General features: G+C 37.3%; 2 protein-coding genes across 6 annotated transcripts; one reads left to right on the plus strand and one right to left on the minus strand.

Moving 5' to 3' along the window:
* Positions 1-8,669: 8,669 nt before the first annotated feature.
* LOC141708575 (proteinaceous RNase P 1, chloroplastic/mitochondrial-like) lies at positions 8,670-13,119 on the minus strand. Of its 5 annotated transcripts, none has more exons than XM_074512272.1 (8): positions 12,964-13,117; positions 11,324-12,779; positions 11,152-11,241; positions 10,866-11,047; positions 10,595-10,715; positions 10,333-10,401; positions 10,019-10,145; positions 8,670-9,034 (listed from the first exon to the last, which is right to left on the minus strand). In XM_074512272.1, the coding sequence occupies exons 1-8, from the start codon at positions 12,972-12,974 to the stop codon at positions 8,796-8,798; spliced, it is 2,295 nt and encodes a 764-aa protein (XP_074368373.1). In that variant the 5' UTR covers positions 12,975-13,117; the 3' UTR covers positions 8,670-8,795. The 5 variants fall into 5 exon arrangements, with proteins under 5 accessions (XP_074368373.1, XP_074368369.1, XP_074368370.1 ...); XM_074512269.1 differs by having other exon boundaries at positions 8,673-8,846; positions 8,973-9,034; positions 11,324-13,118; XM_074512268.1 differs by having other exon boundaries at positions 8,671-9,034; positions 11,324-13,119.
* Positions 13,120-20,380: 7,261 nt separating this feature from the next.
* On the plus strand, positions 20,381-21,431 carry LOC141701713 (uncharacterized). Its single transcript, XM_074505346.1, has 2 exons — positions 20,381-20,508; positions 20,954-21,431. Exons 1-2 carry the CDS (start codon positions 20,381-20,383, stop codon positions 21,429-21,431), a joined length of 606 nt encoding a protein of 201 aa, XP_074361447.1.
* The last annotated feature ends 985 nt before the right edge of the window (positions 21,432-22,416 follow it).

Genomic DNA, 22,416 nt, shown 5'->3' on the forward strand with positions numbered 1-22,416 from the left:
GTGCGATTAGTTAGAAGAGTTCCAAACAGTCTACAACGGCTGACTCCACAGCGGAAGCAGAATATATAGCTGCAAGTGAGGCTGCAAAAGAAGCCGTTTGGATGAGGAAATTTGTTTCTGAGTTGGGAGTTGTTCCTAGTGTTGAAGAGCCTATTGTGTTGTATGGTGATAACAATGCAGCAATAGCACAAGCCAAGGAACCTAGGTCTCATAGAAATTCCAAACATGTCATGCGGCGCTTTCATCTGATTAGGGAGATTTACGAAAGAGGAGATGTCAACGTCGAGAGAGTTGACACACATAACAATGTAGCAGACCCACTCACAAAGCCACTTTCTCAGAGTCACTTTGATCGTCATAAAGACAAGATGGGTATTAAATACCAGAGTGATTAACTTTAGTACAAGTGGGAGATTGAAAGAGATATGTCCTAAGTCCAATAATGTATGAGGATTTAGGAATAACTTTTATGTAATCTGTTTTGATTTCATTGATATTAATAAAAGACTTGTTTTATTTTTATTGCAGTCTCTATCTATTTAAATGTTTAAATAAGATATACCACAGTTTAGAGTAAAGCTTTGTATGGATTGTGATGAGATCATAATAATGAGACCTAAAAGATGATAACTCTAAACTTAAATAGTTCCTGGTCGTAGGATTACTAACTGATAATTAATAATCCGCAAATATCGGTACATACTATGCTTGCTTCATTATGAAAGATGTCTGTTCTCATAGACATTTGTGTGGTGACACTATAGCTGGTATGTAGGTGCTTATTATAGAATAAGTTCACTGAACATGACTCACACAGCTGAACAACTGATGGAGTTCACTCACATGTCAGCAGTTGTTCACATAGTGATAGTTGTATAAGTATCCTTAGACTTGAGGTCATCATAGTCATCTTGTGTACACTGAACTATGCTTTGGTTTAGTTCTTAGTCTCAAGGGACAATTATAAGGGCTCTACTGGGTATAGGAATTTGTACACGAAGATAGTGTATGATCAATAAAGGATCTACCCCTTCCAGTGAAGGAAGAGAATGTTCAATGCTGATCCACTTATGCTAGTTCAGGAATCTCTGGCTAGAGTGAATGAAATTAGAAAGGAGTTTCTAATTTACATTAAATAGAACTAAGCATAGTGAATGGGAAAGCAAGTGATTAAATAAGATAGGCTTGACACAAGTTCCATGCCTTGTATTTAATCGTGACATTGCAGGGTAGAAGGAATTGATTGTACGGTAACCACTCACTGAATAGGTTCTTGGTATTCTAAGCAGTGAATTCGTATTATCCGGATAGTCGCGATATGCTGAGAAGTATCCCTCACTATGTAGAATACATATGATTAATTAATTAATCATATTTAATGAATTAGAGAATTTATATAAATAATGATAAAATAGTTTTATTATTATTTATTTCTACTACCGGCTTAATATTGAACCTACAGGGTCACACCATAAAAGAGAATGATTTAATGGTGGAGGAATTAATTAATAATGGCTGATAATTATTTATTTATGAAATAAATAATTAATTGGCAAATTTAATAATTGATTAAATGAGATTTAATTGATTATAAATTAATTAAGAAAAGATTCTTAATATTATTAATTAAGAATTTAATTTTTGGAAATTAAATCAAGTGAGAGAATTATTTCTAAAGAGTTTAGAAAAAGGATTAATAATTAAAAAGTGTTTTAATTATTAGTGAGAATAATAAAGGGTTAATAATAATAATATTTTATGGGAAAATTTTCAGCTGAAAATTTTGCCTATAAATATACTATTATAGACCCTATTTTTGCCTCAACCAAAAAGATTTACAAAACCCTAATTCTCTCCATCTCCTCATCCTTCATTAAATCGTTTTCTTGGTGGAGTGCTTCACACTTGAGGAGCAGCTGCTAAGGATCTCTGTTCATCGTTTTTGGATCGCCATTAAAGACCTCCATATTTCCATTAACGTAAAGCTTCTTAAGGTAAACATACTGAACTACGAATTAAATATTATTTTTCGCATGGATCCTGCGGAGGGTTTCGGTTTTTTTTAAGATTTAAATTTACGTTTTCGCTGCGTTTATGTGCTAAAAACCCTTCAATAAGTGCAGATGATCTGGTAGTTGTACAATCACTCTTAGGATTAAGGGAAGGGAGTGAACAGAGTGAGAGGATGAGTTGCTCTCAGGCAAAAGGAGAGGATATGAGTGAACAAATGCAAGCTATTTCTTCCAGCTTGGCAAAAGTAAGTGAGAAGAGTCCCACCTTAGATGGTGAAGGTGAGGGTGGGAAGCCAAGGGGAGCCCTTGACGCAAAAACAGAGAGATCAAGAGAGAAAAGAAGGTACTGAAGAATGGGAAGAGCCCATTGTTAGTGAGTTAAGGGATGTCAATGAGGCTGAAAAGAAGCAGCTATTTCAGCAAGAATATTAGGTTATCTTAAATTATGTTTCTTATGAAGCGAAGGCATTTACTCACCCTGTTTCAGCTTATCAAACTTTAGCTGAATGGGACAATGAGCCTGCTGAGAGAATGCTAAACTTGGAGCACACAACAGCATCCATGCTAAGGGCCAAGGATGCAATCACTGCCATGCCCTCTATAGCTGGTGATGATTTTGAGTATCATTATGGTGGTTTTGAAGATTCTTTTGGGAATGATGGTGAGGATGATGAGCATGAACATAGGGGGAGAGACAGATATTCCATCATGGATGATGCATAAGGAATGCACCTATCCACATCTCCAAACCATACTTTTTAAGCTAATTCATGACACCCAAAATGCAATTCAAGAAACTACCAGTGCCAGCACCAAAAGTCTACTCAAAGCCCATCTGGAATCTCTCCAATTGCACAAAATTCAGGCTCTCAAACAGAATCAGGATGTGGATGGACTAAAGCAAGAGCTTACTGGAGTTAAATAGAACTTGGTTTCTAGATTGGATGTTAGACTTCCACAAACAACAATGACAGAAATAGTCCAGAAACTCAGAAAGGAAGCTTATTTGAACAGGAAGGTTGAGGCCATGGATTCAAGACTTACAAATGTGGAGCACTCAATGGCCAAGATACTTGCACATCAGGAAACTCAGACTAGCTTACTACATCAGTTAGTGGCTGCACAAACCTCAAACTCTGCTCAACTTGATGCTAACAAAAAGGGGGAGAAAGATTTACTTGTTTCAGTTAGTGAAACTGCAATCATTCTAGTTAGCAAAGGAGAGTCAGCTAGTGAGGGGGAGAAAGTGCTCAACATTAATATCAGTAAGGTGATAGTTCCAGCAATTACCTTCACAAAGCAACCAATGCTAAACAGCATTGATTTGATCAATATAGCAGCAGCTGAACTAGAGCTGAAAGATAAATGAAAGAAGCTAGATGAGAAGATTGAAAAGAATTTTGGTCAAATTGAGAAACAAGACAAAGCATTTTCTCATTTCTCTCAATTGAGACCAATTTCAATCAATGAAATAAGCTTAGGGAATATGAAAAGGGGTCAACCCTCAGCAATAAAATCTCTAAAGGCCAATGTGATTTTTTAGCCAAAGAGGAATCACCCAAATAATTCAGACAAAAATCCATTGGACCCAGTCTATAAAACCCTTAGGCCTGATGAGAAGAAGCTGCTTGGTAGATCTATTGCTTACTTCAAAGATCCCAGAGACTCGGTCTTAAATAAAAGAATTGTTAAAATCCACAGGAATGGCAAATTGATCTGTGTGGTGGATGGACATCCACAGTTTGCAGAAGCTAAGAAAGAAGATAAGGTGAGGCTCAAATAACAGCAAAAGCAAGCTGCCTTGGATGCCAAGAACCAAGCTAAGAAGCCTGTAACCACAAAATATGTAATGCCTACTATGATAGCTGAGGCTCTAATTGAAGAAAAGCACGAAGAACCAAAACAGACAAAGAAACCAAGACTGAACTTCAAACCAAAGAGTAAGCTGGATTTTGATGAAGACAAGGAAGAGTACATGCCAACCCAATCTACCACCTCAAGTCTACCAGTCATGCCCACAATGGAGCGGGCTGAATTCAAGGTTTATTCTGACATAAATTTCTATGGTGAACCTATAATTCCTAAAGATGAACCTGTAAATTGGGAAAGCCTACCACTTCCTGATTTAAACATTCCAATCCTAACCAAACCAAGGAAAAGAAAGTCAAGATAAATCAAAAAGTCCAAACCTGTCAAACTTCAATCCAAAGTCTTAGCCAAACCCAAACCGAGATCAACTCATCATATGTGACATCAAGGAATTTTCAGACATAAATCTATATCTGGATGAGGTAGAAAAAGTAAGAGATGTCGATGCTTACAAGCATCTTCCAGAGAGATTGGTCTTCGGGTATAACAGTGGAAGAGAGCTAACTTGGCCTCTTCACAGAATTCTCAATAAAGGCTATTCTTTTTTAGTAAAGATTTTCTCCTCAATAAAGAAGAACTTTGGGTTCAACATTGTTGCCAAAAAGATGGTACTGAATAAAATTGAGGAGATAAAGAATAGCTGGAGAGGCCCAAATGCACTCCCAAGAGTCTTATCAATTCCTTACACAGGAAATAGAGTGCATTTGAGGCCATACTAGTTGATGGAGTACAAGGATAAGAAATGCACCAGAAGATTCTTCAGATTAGAAGATCAGCTAAAAATTTTAAGCAATTAAACTCTCATGGAGATGCAAGAAATGTTGGATCAGACAAATGAAGATGAATCTGAATTCTACAGGCAACATCAACACCAGATTGAAGAAAGTAATGAGAAATTGGGAAAGAAGTTCAGACAGTCAAGGAAATAAGTTAAATCTGCTCATTCTAGAGGAGCACCTTGAAAATGTCTTGTGAGATTCTCTATAAACCTTCCTTTATATAATTTTTAATAAATTGCAGCACTTGTTAATTTGATCTACTATAAAGCAGTCAGTATTCATAAGGTATTTTGTTATCATCAAGTTTCTCTTAATTTATGCCTACAATTTCAGTAGCCATAAATTGGGGAGATTGTTAGGAATATGTTGTGTACTTGATGATAAGTTAAACAAAACACCTTAGTAGATTTAATTTAGTGAATTTTTAGCTTTCAACGGATGATCATATTAACATCTGTTGAGAGAGTAGTTTATGTTTTAATAAGTCTTGTAACACATTTATGCACTCTACAATACCTTAAAGATCTAGAAATTGTAGGATATTCAAAGTCATGTTGACTAGTGTGATATGCAAAATAGGTCGGTTAATTGTAAATATTAGATGCCTTGTAATTTTGCATAAGTGAAATGGAATTAACTGCTATGAAAGACCTTCAACGGATGATTCTACAAGGCTTCGACGGATGACACAAGTCACATTCAACGGATGATCTAGTAAAACTTCGATGGATGATTCAACGCAGTCTCAACGGATGATCCAATGAAGTTTCAACAGATGTATAAATTCAAATAGCAGTTGAGAGTAACTTGACAGTCACATGGGTTGATTAGATGCAAATGGAATGTGGCAGTCTATTTACAGGTTTTAGAGAACAAAGAAGCATTTCCATTTTCATGCTAAACTAAAGATATTCAAAGATGCTGGATAGAGAAATGAAGAAGCATGAAATTAGACTAAGAAACATTTTATCTTATTTATTTGTCTATTTATCATGTAATTTGATGATATATAAACCAAGGGTAGCAAGTAGAACAGATGTGAGTTAGCAAGCAATTTATCAGAGAAATAGAAAAAGTTGTATCTGTAAAGAATTTCTTTGTGTTTTGTAAGTTCTACTTGTAAGCAGCTGTGTGCAAATCTTGCATCACAGAGTTCTCAATTTTATATATATCTCTGGCGGAAAAGTTCAATCCGCCAGAAAGTTTTTAAATACTTGTATTTGATTACTTTGTGTTTGATTTATTCAATATCTTCATTCCGCACCTTAGCTAAATCAAATACAGTTATATATTAAAGATAGAACAGTTCTTAAAATAAAATAAATAAAAAAACCAGAATTACATTCAACCCCCCCCCTTCTGTAATTACTTTGTTCGATTGTTTGGGAATAACAAAGGGATAAGTTACGATTTTATGATCCCCATATCGGGGATAGTGATTGTTCATATGAAAAGGAGATCTCCCCAAGAAGGGTGTAGTCGATTAATTTACCTGTTGTTAAAGGGCATTTTTAGCCCCGAAGACGTGAAAGGATGAATCCCCAAATCATAAAGAAGAGGACCCGTGCTCATGAAGCACATCCGAAAACCCCAAAAAGATCTGAAATCATAGAGAAATCACGATCTACCGGCCACAAATCAAGTTGTCTCTTCCATCATACCACAACTTTCAATCACAAAATGAAGAAGTCGGTCATGTAATTATGGGATTCCTTGTGACCCTAACGCTGATTCAAGGGACCGGTACCCAATCTCAAGGAATGGAAAACCAAGGGATGAATCCCCAATCAGATTTCGGATGTTAACAATTATGTTTTCATCTAAGAGGAACGCTAACCCACCTGATTAGAGTAAACTTCAGCGTCGACCGCATTAGGAGTACGAATTCCGGTATTTACAAGGGTTGAGCCCAATTCGTAAAGGAGTCTGAGATTTCTTTTTTCCTAATATCTAGGACAGTGATTGTCCATCTGGTAAGGAGACAACCAAGCAAAGAGCCCGTTGTTAGAATACATTCTCAGTCTCGAGGGCACGAAGGGATGATTCCTCAAATCGTTACGAAAAAGAATTCGAGCTCATGAGGAGCACATCGACAAGATTTAACAAGTTCGGAGGTGCGTTAGGCGAAAACCCGATCTTAACCCGAAGGGACGATTTAAGATCCCCAAATTCAAAAGATAGAATCCTCAAGTTTATGGGTCGAATCCCCAATTTTTTATGGTAGTTGAGACCTTAGCTCTACCAATGTTCTCCTTTCCCGAACCATGGATGATCCAGGATATGGATTCAAATATTATAACCAAGGAAGCGGAACTCAACATCAACCGTGCAAAGGCTATAAACCCCCTTATATTCAAGGTTTGAAACTCATCAATGACCAAATTTGTAATTATTCCAGTCCCTATACAAAGGATGATGAACCTAAAGTGATAAGGATGCCACTCCAAGAAGGTGATGCCCAGGGAATGACTGACCAAAAGAAGTTGTCTCAAGCCTTGAGGGCTTCAAGGACTGAAAGCTTAGGATGACGAAGAGCGGATCAAGGAAAAGAAACCTGAAAAAGGAGCAACAAAATCGACTACTTGCAAAATTTGGAAAGCCTGGAGCCTCGAGGGTCGGTTCCTCGATATAATTCGTTCGAACGGCCTTCTATGAAGAAGGAAGACGGAAATTCCAAGGGCCTAAAGATTTGATGCCCCTTGATGATCTGAATGATCCAACGTATCTCTATACGAGAGAAACTACGAATACCTATATTTCAAGGAAGCTGAAGATACCCCAATCTGAGCGTATGATGGATTTAGTAATCTGGATAACCACGTAGGAAAGTTTTCAAACTCTCTACTACAACGGACGATGCATAATTTTATAAAGTGAATGACGTTTTCTTAAACCCCCGGGGGCATGACTTGACAATGGTCCAAGAGTGCATGAACTATTTTGCATCCCCCATGAACATGAGACGAGGATATAAAGAATCATTGTACGATCTGGTCTGATTCAAAGAAAAGCCCTGATCACCACGTACTTGAATGATAAAATGTCAAGGATCGCCCAAGAAGGAGCCTTGGATATCAACTTTACGCTGTTATTGGCCAAAACCAATCTGAAATGCATACACAAGTTGCAAGAGTGGGAAGGCAAGTATGTCAACGTAAAAATAAACAATATAAAGAAGAATTCGGCCTCTAACAGGAGGCGATGAAGATAATAACTAGAAGCAAAAGAAGGATCAAAAGTGTGATGCTAAGGATAAATATCCATGATGGAGACTCTTCCCCGATAAAGAGCAACAGAGAACCGAAATTCACCGAGTATGCACGTTTTTATGCTCCAAGAAGCCGAATCTTGATAAACATGAAAAGATAAAGATGGTCGATGGCTAAATCCATTGTGCGTCAACCCTAAAAAGAGGAACAAGAATTTGTGTTCACGATTTCACGAAGAGAAAATGGACGATTGTCGTCAACTAAGGAATAAGATTATGTTCCTAATCCAGAGAGGAATACCGAACAGGTTCGCCAAGATAGTGAAGAAAGTAATAGAATGGAAAGCTATGAAGAATAAGAGGGGACATCAAGATACTTCATGAAAACACGCATATACTTCATGAAAACACGCATATACTTCATGAAAACACGCATCCCAAGAGTGCCGGTTATCAAAATGATCTTTAGAAGACTAACCATTAAATTGAATACCATTAAATTTTAAATGATTTTTTAGAATCCAAATTGAATACCTAGGATTTTCAAGATCCAAACAAATCCTTTAAATCCTAACCGAATACACCACTCTCTTAGTTCCAGTAATTAGTTGTTATTTGCTGTTTTAACAGATTTAGTTCTTCCACTCTATTTGCTGGTTTAATCGATAACTAAACCATAGCATTTGACGTTAATGGAGGATACACGAGAAAAGAAAACGATTATATATGTAAAGAACTTCAAAACTAGAAACCAATTAAAATACAAGGAAAATGTATTTATCCAGTCATGGCTAATATTTTTTTGGAATTGTGTCTTAGGCCTGCATTCATGTAACTATACAAAAAGATTAAAAAAATTAATTCAGCCTCAACCCTCAAGTGTCAACTAACTTATCAGCCTCCTAATATGGAATTTCTCTATCTCTTCTATATCTCAAAATCTAAGATACAACCACCTAGCTTCTTTGAAGCATCAATCTGTTGTAGGATTGTAGCATTGTTAGTCAGTGTGGATGGAGACAAAATCTCTTTAATATTTTCAAACAGTTTTTTGGTTGGTTTACCACTTTGATAAATGTCATGCTTGAATGGTAGTTGCTTTACCTGAGCCTTCATCAAACTGTCTAAGCTTGCATTTTCTCTCTTGCGGCTGGGTCTTGGCGAGTCTGGTTGACATATTATATCAAACCCAGTACATATGATATAACTATAATTTGAAAATAAATAAATTTAAAGAGGCTTGCAGAGCTTAATATCAATTGACCACAGTAGCAATTTCCTAATTCTGGCATGCCATAACTACTTATGTTTGATGCCACAGCATAACAGTCAACAATGTGGTACAAGTCTTCTGATAATCATTTGAGTTTTGGCCTCCATTTAAAAGGTCAATTGGAGCCATATTTTCTACAAGAATGCCACCATTCTGGTGAGAAACAGCACCTTCTGATATTCATTTGAGTTTTGGCCTCCATTTAAAAGGTCAATTGGAGCCATATTTTCTACAAGAATGCCACCATTCTGGTGAGAAACAGCATCTATAAACTTCATCAAGCTACAACAACGTCGAAGTTAAACTATGTCCTTCTCAGTTTCTCGTTTGAAGAAGGTATGAAGAACTTCACCAGAAGTTTCTCACAAGTCATATCCAGTTAAGTGTCGGCTCAACAAAAGATGTTAAACCAGATTTTAAACTCATATATGTCGAAAGGGAAAGAAAACGAATAGTAACTCAACGCATTCATTGGCCTTCCAAAGACAAATCTCGAAACTTAATCTAAGAAAAAGTCATACCAGATTGTACAACTAGAATGCTACAAGTTAACTCTAGATAATAGTGAAGCAGAAAGGATTATGCAAGCATATTCACATGCTAAATGCCTTCCGATATATATCTACATTAAAAACATGTTTCAGGAAGCTGAACTCATATTTCATAGTATTTCATGATAGTAATGCGACTTGGAGGAATACTAGTTTAACTTTTAAGAGTCGTGAACTCAATTCCAAGCAAAAATATGACAAGACATGTAATGTACATCAACATTCTCAAAATTCATATACAAAGATATTAAAATGAAAGAGTGTGTTTTACTGCAACTGCAAGCATCGGATAAGGAACTATTGCTTAAACAAACTGCATAGTTTACCTGCCTGTTTAGTGGTCAGTTTTTGCTTCGTTTGTAATTTTGCACGTGTAACACATAACCAGGTTCTTTCTTCTTCGGAATCACTTTCTGACACCAATGGTACATGCCAGAAGCCATTAGCAGACTCCTATTAAGATATTAAAGTATGTCAGCATATATCCACAACTCTCTTTTTGGAGCGTAAGGAGCATATGCTGTATACTTGTAAATGCGTGCTAGTCCACAGTTTCAGTCTCCAACAAACGTTATGATGATTATTTGTTTATGGTTATTATCAATCACTCATTTAATCAAATTAAGCAGAAAATACTAACCTGGATAACAACAGAACACGGGGGAGGCATGTGAAAAACAGGACCTATTTCAGAAAAAGTGAACCTCACCTGATATTTACAGAAGCAAAAAAATTGTTAGCTTTTGATACTAGATAAGATTATGAAACTACAAGGCTAATAGAACCTTTATATAAGCTACAACAGTCTTTAATCACTATTACCATGTATGAGAACCCTCAATGTTTTAAAAAAGTAAACGAATTAATGGTCTGACAAGTTTAACACATATACAATTATCAACCTGATGCCTCTCTTTCCATTTTGGGAAGAAATCAGTGCCTAATAGCTCAAACAAATGGTCCCTCATTTCATCATTGGTCACAAGTAAGCCCTTAAATTTTATAGCTGCATACAACCAGTACCTGAGGAGAAGGTTATCACCCAATTACATATGCAACATAAAGAAAATAAATAAGCATATATTAGCCTTAAACCCTTAAATCAAGTGTATAAGTTAACCATGGAGTCTGGTGTACAAGTTAGCCATAAAAAACTTGCAAAGATGTACTCACCAATCATCATTTGATCCAGTAGGTGTTGGATAAAGTGCATCAGCATTTTTCCATTTTTCAATCAGGACCTTGTTCACTGGTTCATTCATCTTGTCACCAGTTATACGCCTATTATGCAATACAATGAGTGGCCATTTCTTTGAAGGTAGCATTTGGCGTATACCATTTACTATAGCATTGACCTAAATATTTCATCATAAAACAAAATCAAGAGTTATGACCCTGGAATATAAGCAAATAGGCTTTCTAACATCTCTTACTACAGCTACAGGTACCAAAAACCTGCCTGGGTAGGTCTAAAGTTCCTGTGGCTGTAGAGGCCCACGTTTGCGGCATCCACCACTGCTTCAAACGGTCCATAATAATCGAGCCATTTCTGCATATTACATATCATTTGTCTATTAGAGGATACACATGTAAATTTAGAAGAAATAAGTATTAACAATAATATTGCATACTTGAAATCTCTCAAAACTTGATTTTTTCTCTCTTTCTCTAGCTATACTTGCAACTGATTCTGCAAACTTTTCAGTTTCTGTAGGATCAAGGTCAATGGTGACAAGTTTTTCCCCACAACATTTACACAATCCATCAGGTCCAATAGAAGTGTGTGAAACCGTCCATTTTCCCTTACCCAACCAGCCCTGTCCATGCCAGCCACCACCTCCATTTGCAATAGCTTCCTTCACTACAACTTCGTCCCATTTTCTTTTCCCTACTTTCGAAGCTACCTTGCTGCAAAACCACTTCTCAATTAGGCATGCAGTATTAGGCGAGACTTTCCTGACACTTGTTCTAAGTTTATGCAATAAATAGTAAACCTTGTCAGCGCTGCCAGCTTCTATGCTTACCCTTAAAAGTGCTTCCAATTCAGGCTCCTCTGGGTAAACACCATGCTCCAACATGTGTTTCTCCACAATAAATGCGTTATCAATATCTCCGTTATTAGTAAAAACAGAAAGAGCAGGGCCATAAGACCTTAATCTGGGGTTGATTCCTAATGCCTTCATTTGTTTAACTATATCAAAAGCCATTTCCCCGTTACCCATCGACATTGCCATTCTAGCCACCGAAGTCAATGTTGCTTCATTCATTGGTACCTTTTCCGAAAGCATCTTCTTATAGATTTCAAACCCCCGTTCACGTGCATAGCTTTGGACATCTTCACTTACTTGAATTTCACAGTCTTTCCGGCCACAACTAACATATTTCACATTCGACAAGCCAACATCAATTTTAATCATATGAATTAACTCATCCATGGTCTGAGGCCTAAAACCTGCTGACCCATTAGAGCACTTCCCTTTCCCATTGAAAACACTACCTAAACTTTCTTTTGCTATTGCACCATGAGAATTATCTCCCGAAGCTTCACTAAATTCTCCTGAGTTTGCACTTCCTGCATCCACCGAGCTTAAAGTGCGACTACTTTTGCCACTTTTAGCCGGCTGAACCACACCGGTAGTTGCTGAAGAACAAAGATACAAAATCACAGCATAATGATACTGTCTCAACTTTATCCCATCTGTTTGAGCCAAATCAAACAGCTGAATTGCACCAATAACATCCCCTCTTTTCGAGCACATATCTAAACCAATCTTCAACACACCTTCCGGAGAATCCACTTTATTTTTCTTAGACCATCTTCCTCTCTTCTCCAACACCCCTACCTTATCACCTTGTCCTTTCTTACAAAAACTATCCATAGGCTCAACCTTAACTTTATTTTCTCGAATTTTCGACCCATTACAATTCCTTCCACGACCCGTATCTTTCTTTGTTTCAGATCCACTAACCCTGTCTCTGACATATCTATCTTTGATTTTGAAACCACCTTTGTGTTCCTTGACTGCTGAACTAAATTCTTTTTTCATGGTTTCCTTATCCACCCTTTTATCTCTATGCCTAAAAGAACTAACCCCAGAACATAAAGCATCACCATTATTAAATTTCTTCGAATAACGTTGTTGTTTATCATTAGTGGAGTTTGTTTCTTCTTGTAAGTGAGTAGCATGTGCTCTAACTTGTAAAAAAGGTGAAAACTTGTGTTTTGAAAAATTAAAGTTAAAGAAATGGAGATTGAAAGATGAGAACTTACACATGGAACATGACAGAAATTGAACTTGGTGATGATGTTGCAGTGGTTTCAACAAGGCCATGTGTGGCTGGCCGTTAAGTTAAGGGCACCCTATCATTTTCGCGTTAAATGTAACATGTAAATGGTTTTTATCTTTTCCCTCTTTCGCCCACACTCTAAGGGGATAATTAAATAACCAGATAAATCAAATAATTAAGAGTTTTTATCTGTTGTCTTAGATATTGGTTCCATCCTCGCGTGTTTCGGGAATTTAGAAGAACGGCTACTCATCTACAAGATTATAAGTCATATTTATAAAAAAATGAGAAAAGCTACAACTATCAAAATTACATTTAAAATGGTTTTGGAGGAATATTGAGCTAATATGATCGGGGGTAGTCGATGAATCAGATATCCGGTTCAATTCAATCCGAAAGTTAATAAAGCAGATATGGATAACATAAAAATAATTTGATTTGAAAAAATTCGCCAATTTATATAGAATATAGATTTAATATGAACTGGTCTGTAAATAATACGATTCGAATTTTAATATACATACAAAACTCTGTTCTGGAATTATAAATGTGGGGAAATTATTGAGATTAAGAAGAACACTGCTAGCTATCTAAGAAGAACAAAGCTATCTTTGAAGAAGCTTTTCACACAATATAACTATCCCTCAGTCGTGATAGCATGAAGGCTACCTACATCTTACTTGATGATTTGTTGATTAAAAAAAGGTTAAGTCAAAATCTTAGGGCAATCATCTTTCAACGGCGCGAAGAATATAAAGAAGACTTAAACTTGAAGAAAAGGCTTATGCAAATTCTTAGAAAAAAAAATGACAGATTGGTTAAGTTCGTGTGCATTTAAAGGCTTTATTCTGAAATCAACATATCTTACTATGGTATCTTTGATCTTTCCTTGTACATTTTGTTGTATAGTTTTTGGCATCATTGAGTATGGAAATTTATAATTTATTCCATAAATTATAAATTTGGGGAGATTGTTGAAAATACTAACTCGATGATCATGGTCTAGTCTTGATAAATGATCAGGATTTGGTGTTGACGTCATCAGTACTTAGTAGGTCGTCAGGATATGCAGCGGGTTGCAATATGATGAAGTATAGTATTTTTTGATATCTTATGTTCCATGAAAATAAGGAAGATAGATATGTCGGTTGCTAATTAATATAATCATAGCTATCAGTTAAGATATGTACATAAATCTGTTTGTAATTAATAGAGCATATCTTATAATTAATAGATCAGCGGTGTGATGTATATAAACACACCAAATATGTTAATCTTGGTGTGATGTATATAAACACACCAAATATGTTAATCTTTATAATTGTTGAACTTGAATATCATTGTAACATATGAGCTCTGAAGAATATCAGTATTTCTTGAAAAAGTTTGGAATATATTGGTAAAAGCTGTTTTGTTTCTTTTATTTGTTTGATTAATTCGAAAAACTTATATAATTGTATTTAACTCCTTTCTGCAATTGTTTATTTATAGGGCAACAATTCTTAAATGATACTAGTTTAAAACTCGTGTGATGCACATGTTGTGCCCAAAATCTTGCATGGGCCAAAATTTAAGGCCCAAAAAAGGATGGGCTCGATTGGCATGAACTATGATGTGTTTTGGTATGGATCTGGGATCAAAGGATCATGGTTTTGGAGGTACATGCATCAAGGTACAGGGATCTTGATCTAACAGTAGCTAACCAAGATGTTTAGCTGGCTATTGACAGGTTGTGTGGTCATATAAGGTACTGAGATACATCAGGAATAGGTCATTGTGTGCTAGTAAGGTGCTGGAAGCACCTGGATAGGTAAAAGAATGGTGAGGTGCTGATGCAGGAGCATCAGCATACCTCGGTTGACAGGATTAGCGTACCTCGACTGGTAGAGGTAGTGTTCAACTAGGACTGTACATCTTGGAATAAAGGGAAACAACCCTTATATACATGAAATGGACTGTTAATAGGATTTTATCACCAGAAAACGTGATAAAAATTAATAATTAAAGGATAAATACATGAATTCATGGAAATCATGTCTTGATAATGGATTAAAATAGGTTTCTAAGTGTCCAGCCGCACCTGGACACTGAACCTCACTCGGAAATAGTTGGATTAACTGTGTGAATTGGTTTTGGCTTATCAAAAATATGGATTATTAGCCAAGGAATCGAGTCCAACCCTAGAGAACTACATTGAACTTGATCCCTATATATAGGGATGTTAGGAAATTGGAAAATGGGTTCGAATATTCACTTTTTACACACATTGGCACGTATAACCATTGTGATTATTTTCAAGTGCATTTGGTAGGAATTGAAAAGGTATTTCTCAGCCATTTTGCTTGGTTCTTTGCTGACTCGGTTCATATTTCATACACAATTCTAGCTTTACTTCAACAGTTGTACCTTTGTTCTAACAGCTGCAACAACTTCATTTCACCCAAAAACCAAGGGTGGTTTAGCTAATTAAGCACGATTAATCCGGGGTGTTATAAACAAAGTTCTCTCATAACATTTTTGGCGCTAGAAGGAAGGGACTCTAATATCTTTTTTGAGAGAGAAAGATGTCAGATAATTCTAACAAAGAACGAACACCGAGAAGGGGTCAAAATGGCAATAATGGCGATCCTAGTGAAGAAGTTACTAACAAGGATATCCTGAATCACCTGCAACCGATGATAAATAGGATTGATTCCTTGGAGAAGAAGTCCACAAGGTTAAGCAAGCAGATGAGGAAGCAGAAAACCAGGGGGAAGAAAGATGTTACTCCCATTCAACTGAACTTTGAAGGTGAAAAAGAAGAAGATGGTGTTGAGCCAAAGAAGCCTACCTTTTCTGATGTGGAAACTAAACAGCGGAATGCAGATTAAGATCCTGAGAAGAAGCTCCAAGATGAGGCTGAACCTTCAGCTACGCATAGCGTAAGTGTCTTTGATCGTGTGGGGAAAAAGCTGACCACTAAGGATCTCAAGTTGGAGCTGGATAAAAAAAGGAGAAGGTGACAGGCAAAGTGGATGCAGAAGGTTCAGTATCCAAAGGTTCGAAGGGTAAAAAGAAGAAGAAGCATACCTCTCAAGTGAAGGCAGACAAGAGTAAAGTTGCTCCCGTAGCTCTTGTAGCAGATGAAGATGGAGGTTCCAGTTTCACCCAAAGCTCAGCATATAATATAAATGTAGGTTCCTGTACAGAGAGGAAAGATGACAAGCAGTTGTCTGATGGGGAAGGAGGCACTTATAGGTTTAAAAACCTCCGTAAAGCTTTGGAAAAGATGAAGGCAGAAATGAGGGGCATCTCGAAGCTAGCTGTAGCTTCTCCCTTCACCAAGAAGGTTAGGAACTCACCCCTTTTGTAGTCATACATGGGGGTAAAAGACTTGAAATTTGATGGTCCTACTGATTCAGTGGAGTATCTCAGTCGTTCAATATTGAGATGAAGGTTTACCAGGTTAAAGACCTAACCAAATGTAGGTTGTTATCTTCTACATTGAGGGAGAATGCTCACTAGTGGTCCAAGAAGCTGCTAGCAAACTCTATTCATTCTTGGAGGTAGATGTGCCAAATCTTTGTCACCCAGTTTCAAGCATCAGTTGTATATGCACCACTTGCTAATACTTTGGCTAACATTAAGCAGCGGGAAGATGTGTCATTGAGGGAATACTTCAAGCATTTTAATGCTGAGATATCAAAGGTAAGGAGAGCTCCAAATAAAACCTACAAGAGCTTCTTGATAGTCGGGGTGAGACCAGGTACAAAATTCTGGAAGGAGCTTCAGTGTGAGGAACTTAAAACCCTCAGTGACTTATAAAACAAAGCAGAATCTCACAAGGTGGTGGAGGAGTCACTGGAAAACCTCGAGAATTTTTTTTTGGAAATAATGGGAATTGGAACAAGAATAAAAAAAACTAGGTCCATCAGCCCCAGGGATAGAGGATTTGGGAAACGACCTACCTTTGGTGGGGGTTCAAATAAAGAGGCTCCACGAGATAATAAGGCTTCTCCAATCATGGTGAATGCAACCTCAAATAGGAAGGGATTGGGGTATGTCCATCCACAGCAAAGGTAACGAACTAGGTACATGGAGTATACACCTTGCAAGCTCCAATCAGCCATATCTTTGAGGTGAGAGACAAGTTAGGCATCTTCAAGAAGCCAAACAAATCAGGGCCACCAGGGAAGAGAGATGAAGGAAAGTATTGTGCCTTTCATGAGCCAATAGCCATGATACAGCTGGTTCTTGTCACCTGAAGAATCATATCGAGGATCTGATAGGTAATGGTTACTTGACAGAATTTATTGCTCAAGTATCTAGGAAGTACAAGGACGATAAGGCCAAAAAGGATGCTGAGAAAGAACCTAAACGTGCCACCAAAGCAAGGAGCATTAACACAATCATTGGGGGTCCTTACCATAGAGGTTCGTCTTGAAATTCGATTAAAAAGTATGCAAGAGAAGCTCGAGAACAACCATATTTTGAGGTTTATAATTTAAATGGAAGACCTCCAAGGAATTTTGAGGGTGAAGCAGATGATATCACCTTCACGGAGGTAGATGCAGAACATGTTCATAACCCACACAATGATGCTTTGGTAATAACTGTTTTCATTGGAGGTTTGAATGTGCACATAGTACTAGTGGATAATAGAAGCTCGTGTTACATACTCTCTTATGCAACCAATCATAAAATGGGTCTTCTTAATAAAGAAATGTCACCTACATACAATGAGTTCTATGGATTTACTGGAGGCCCAGTATGTGTTGTGGGAAGGGTGAAGCTACTAGTAACTTTGGGAGTTGAACCTCTATCAGCAACCTAGGTGGAGGAATTTATGGTGGTTAATGAAGATATTTCATATAATGTCATAATTGGTAGGCCCCTGTTGAAGGATATGAGAGTATAACCTCTATATATCACATCTCCCTAAAGTTTCCAACTCCAAGAGGAATTGGTTGTGTTAAGGGAAATCAAGGTGAGTCTAGAGCATGTTACATCCAAGCTTTACGTGTAGCTGACCAATTGTATAAACACGTGTTATTGGCAGATGGAGGACCTAGTCTATACAGTTGCTACAAGCAAGTGAAACCACCGATAGAGGATATCAGACATGTGGGAAAGAAAAGTGGGAGGTCATCATGCATTGTTATTATGATTATTCAACATCCAGGGAAAGCTCCTTATACTGATGTTATCTTTCCTTCGGGGGTAGATACCCATGGTGAGGTCCTGAGGTTGGAAGCACCCCCACCGAAATTTTCAGAAGATGGTGACCTTTTGATGGAAGGGGTTATTGAAGAGGTTAATGATAATGATTTTAAATTTCTTGACAACATGCCTGAACCACTCCAAAAGGAAGATAAGTAGGTCCCATTGGAGATCTATTTGGACCCAAAGATGCCTAAAATGAAGGAAACAACAAGAGCGGTTGGAGGAATAGTTTCCATATTGGTGGATGAAGCTGATCCAACAAAGAAACTAATGGCTGGACATCAGTTGGTAGTAGAAGTGAGGGAAGCTTTAGTCAGTTTCCTGAAAGCAAACTTGGATGTCTTTGCCTGGTGCCACTCAGACAGGGTTGGGATAGATCCAAGGATTATTTGTCATCATCTTAATGTTGAACCAGAAAAGAAAGATATAAGACAAAAGAGGAGAGCTATCAATGTGCAGAGAGGTACAGCTTTGAAAGAATAGGTGGGCAGGTTGCTGAAGGCAGATTTGGTTAGAGAATCCTACTACTCAGAAAGGCTTGCTAACCCTATTTTGGTGAAGCATCCAAATGGAAAATGGCGTACTTGTGTGGATTTCACAGATCTTAACAAGGCATGTCCCAAGGACAACTTCCCTTTACCTCGAATAGATCAGTTGGTTGTTGCTACAACTGGACATGCTTTGCTCAGCTTTATGGATGCATATTCTGGTTACACCCAGATTCTCATGTATAATCCAGATGAAGAACATACCTCTTTTATAATAGATAGAGGTCTCTATTATTATATTGGGATGTCGTTTGGGCTGCTGAACGCAGGTGCAACTTATCAAAGATTGGTCAATCGAATGTTTAAAAACCATATTGAAAAAATAATAGAGGTATACATGGATTGCATGTAGGTTAAATCAAAGATTGTAACTAATCATGTAGCACACCTTTCTGAGATGTTAGATATTCTAAAAAATATCCAAATGAAGCTAAATCCCCAAAAGTGTGTTTTTGGAGTTGAATCAGGGAAGTTTTTAGAGTTGATACTGAACCATCGAGGTATTGAGGCCAATCCTACAAAAATAAAGGCTTTAATTGAGATGCGTTCACCACAAACTATTAAGGAGGTCCAATATTTAACTGGAAGGGTAGCTGCTTTAAACAAGTTCGTATTAAAGTTTTCCGACAGGTGTAAGGAGTTTTTTGCAGCAATCAAGAAAGGAAAGAATTTTGAATGGACCCCAGAGTGTGAAGCTTCATTCCAGAGGCTGAAGCGGCAGTTAGGCAGCCCCGCATTTTTGTCTAAACCAGTGGAAGGAGAGGTCCTTATTCTCTACTTAGAAGTTTTAAGAATATTCTATCAGTGTGGTGCTGGTATGTGAAGAAGGCAAGGTTCAATTCCCAGTATATTATGTCAGAAAAAGGTTATTAGATGTTGAGACTCGGTACACCAACATGGAGAAGCTTGTATATGCTTTGACACTCGCAGCTAGAAATCTTAGGCCGTATATTTAGGCTCACAAGATAGAGGTACATACCTCATACTCATTAAGGAAGGTTCTTCATAAGGCAGAAGCTTCTGGAAGGTTGATGAAGTGGGCAATAGAGCTGGGTCAGTTTGATGTGGATTACAAGCCAAGAACAGCTATAAAAGGACAAGCCCTTACTGATTTTCTGTTGGAATTTCCAGAAACATTCTCTGTGGAAGGTAATGAATGTGCAACTGAACCAAAATGAATATTTAGGATGAGAAAAACTGCTCACCATGGTGGACCTTGTATGTGGAAGGAGTAGTGAATGGTAAAGGAGTTGGTGCAAGCGTGATACTGATAAGCTCATAAGGACATAAGCTATAAAGTGCAATTCATTTTGACTTCTATGTAACAAATAATGATGCAGAATATGAGGCCCTGATTATAGGCCTGAAGCTAGATTTGGAAATGAAAGTTGAGAATCTGAATGTCTGCAGTGATTCAATACTTGTGCTCTGGCACATTCGAGGAGGGTTTTGAGATAGAGGTTCGCAGACAGACCTATACATGAGGTACTCACAGGAATTAATGAAAAATTTATGGAGGTTCATTTGGATTAGATTTCAAGGACAGAAAATTCAGATGATGATGCTCTTGTAAAGTTGTGTTCATAAAAGGAAGCTACCTTATTAGGTGTCATCCCATTGGAGGTGCAACATCAACCAAGCATCCTTAAAATGGAGAGTGTCACAGTTGAAGTAGCAGCTAAAGAAACCTGGATGAGTCTCATTTACGACTACATAACAGAAGGAATTCTCCCGGAAGGAAAAGAAGAGGCAAGGAAATTAAAGTACAAGGTTGCGAGGTATGTGGTGTATGAGGGAACTCTCTACAAAAGGGGATTCAATAAGCCACTCTTGAGGTGCATATCAGGAAAGCAATGTGAATGTATCATGGGAGAAATTCATGAAGGGATCTGTGGGAACCATTCAGGAGAAGTTTCATTGGCTCATAAGATACTATGTCAAGGATACTACTGGCCTAGTTTACAGAAGCACTGTCTATACGAGGTCTTGTGATCACTGTCAAAGGTATGTCAACTTCAACAATAAGCCAGAAGTTCCATTGAAGCCTCTCACAAGTCCATGGACATTTGTTGTATGGGGAATTGATCTGATTGGGGAGCTTTCCAAAGGAAAAGGTGGGGGTGAAGTATACAGTTGTTGTAGCAGACTACTTCACCAAATGGGAAGAAGCTGAACCACTAGCAACTATTACAGCAGCAAAGCTCATAGAGCTATTGTGTGCAGGTATGAGGTACTTTACAAGCTAATTTCTGATAATAGGAAGCAGTTTGACAGTAAAGAGATAAAGCAGTTATGTGAGGACCTTCACATAAAGAAAGGGTTCTCAGTAGTGTGCCATCCACAAAGTAATGGTCAAATTGAGGCCATTAATAAGATTATAAAGCACACTTTAAAGGTAAAGTTGGAGGAAAACAAGGGATGCTGGCTAGAGGAGTTACCTAGGGTGTTATGGTCCTATAACACCACACCTCGATCCATAACAGGTAAATCTTCTTTTACACTCACCTACGGCTGTGAGGCAATGATGCCCATAGAGATCGGGGCAGGTTCATTGAGGAAGGAGAATTATGATCCAGACAACAATGAGCTTAATCATAATTTATACCTGGATTTGGTGGAAGAAGTACACGAGAATTCACAGCTAAAGCTGGTAGCTTATCAGCAGCAACGTACAAGGAAATATTTTGAAAAGAAAGTTTGAGTTTGATCTTTAAGGGTTGGGGACTTGGTGTCAAGAAGGATGATGCCAAACATGAGGACTCCTGGATATGGTGTCTTTGATGCAAATTGGGAAGGTCGCTACATTATCAAGACAGTTAAGTGGGAAGGAACGTACCACTTGGCAGATTTGGATAGGAAGCTGATTCCCAAAGCTTGGAATGCTGAGCACCTTAAGAGGTATTGACAGCAAAATTTATTTGATATTTATTTCAAGTAGGCCTTTTTCAGGCATAGGAAAATAAAAGCAACTTATTAGTTGTCGTTGCCATGATAAGTTTAGATTCAGTATGATAGCTGATTGCTTTGGTAGACACGGGGGTAGTGCATGTACATCTCACTGTCAGGATTTCTTATTTTCTTTTGGGAATAAAAAATGAAGTTTACTTCAAATATCTTGGTTTTATGTTGTTTGGTTAAATCTGAATGCATATATGAATGGATTGTATCAATAAAGTTCACCTGCTATAGTTTTTCATCTTAATGAATTAAGGATAAAGTACTAGGGGTAGTGGACATATGGAACATATGATTTTAGCTGTTAAAATCTAGTAGATTTTAACGTTTTTGGTAATTAATCTTATAATCATTGGATATATGACTTGTATAAATGCATATTATAAAGGATAAAGTTTTGTACCTCGGATATGGATAATTTATGAAGGTCTGTCTAGTTATGCACACCTTGAATTGATTCTGGCTTTTCAAATAAATGACATTGAGGTATAATGGAAATTAAAGGGAAAATATATATAATTTTTGGAATATGAGGGATGTATGCAAGGAATTGCATACCTAGGTGGGAAGGTATATGATTGATATATAAAAAATTATATGATTTATACATAGGATGTATGGTTTATACATGGGAAGACCCGAAATATTTTAGCCTACGTGATTCCCTTTGGGTAGTAAGGCATTATTTATGCAAAAAAATGTATGTTGATATGTGGGAAAAGGATGAATCT

The sequence above is a fragment of the Apium graveolens genome, chromosome 2 (assembly GCF_009905375.1).
Source record: "Apium graveolens cultivar Ventura chromosome 2, ASM990537v1, whole genome shotgun sequence".
Taxonomy (NCBI): Eukaryota; Viridiplantae; Streptophyta; class Magnoliopsida; order Apiales; family Apiaceae; genus Apium; species Apium graveolens.

Excerpts from the sequence above, each read along its gene's own strand:
- LOC141708575 (XM_074512268.1), bottom strand. The coding sequence starts at position 13,024 with ATGGCCTTGTTGAAACCACTGCAACATCATCACCAAGTTCAATTTCTG. Across the intron at positions 11,048-11,151 it reads GGAACTTTAGACCTACCCAG|GTCAATGCTATAGTAAATGG; the intron begins GCAGGTTTTTGG and ends TGAAATATTTAG. Across the intron at positions 10,402-10,594 it reads AATGGAAAGAGAGGCATCAG|GTGAGGTTCACTTTTTCTGA; the intron begins GTTGATAATTGT and ends TGTAAATATCAG.
- LOC141701713 (XM_074505346.1), top strand. The coding sequence starts at position 20,381 with ATGGAGAGTGTCACAGTTGAAGTAGCAGCTAAAGAAACCTGGATGAGT. Across the intron at positions 20,509-20,953 it reads TTAAAGTACAAGGTTGCGAG|GTATGAGGTACTTTACAAGC; the intron begins GTATGTGGTGTA and ends TATTGTGTGCAG.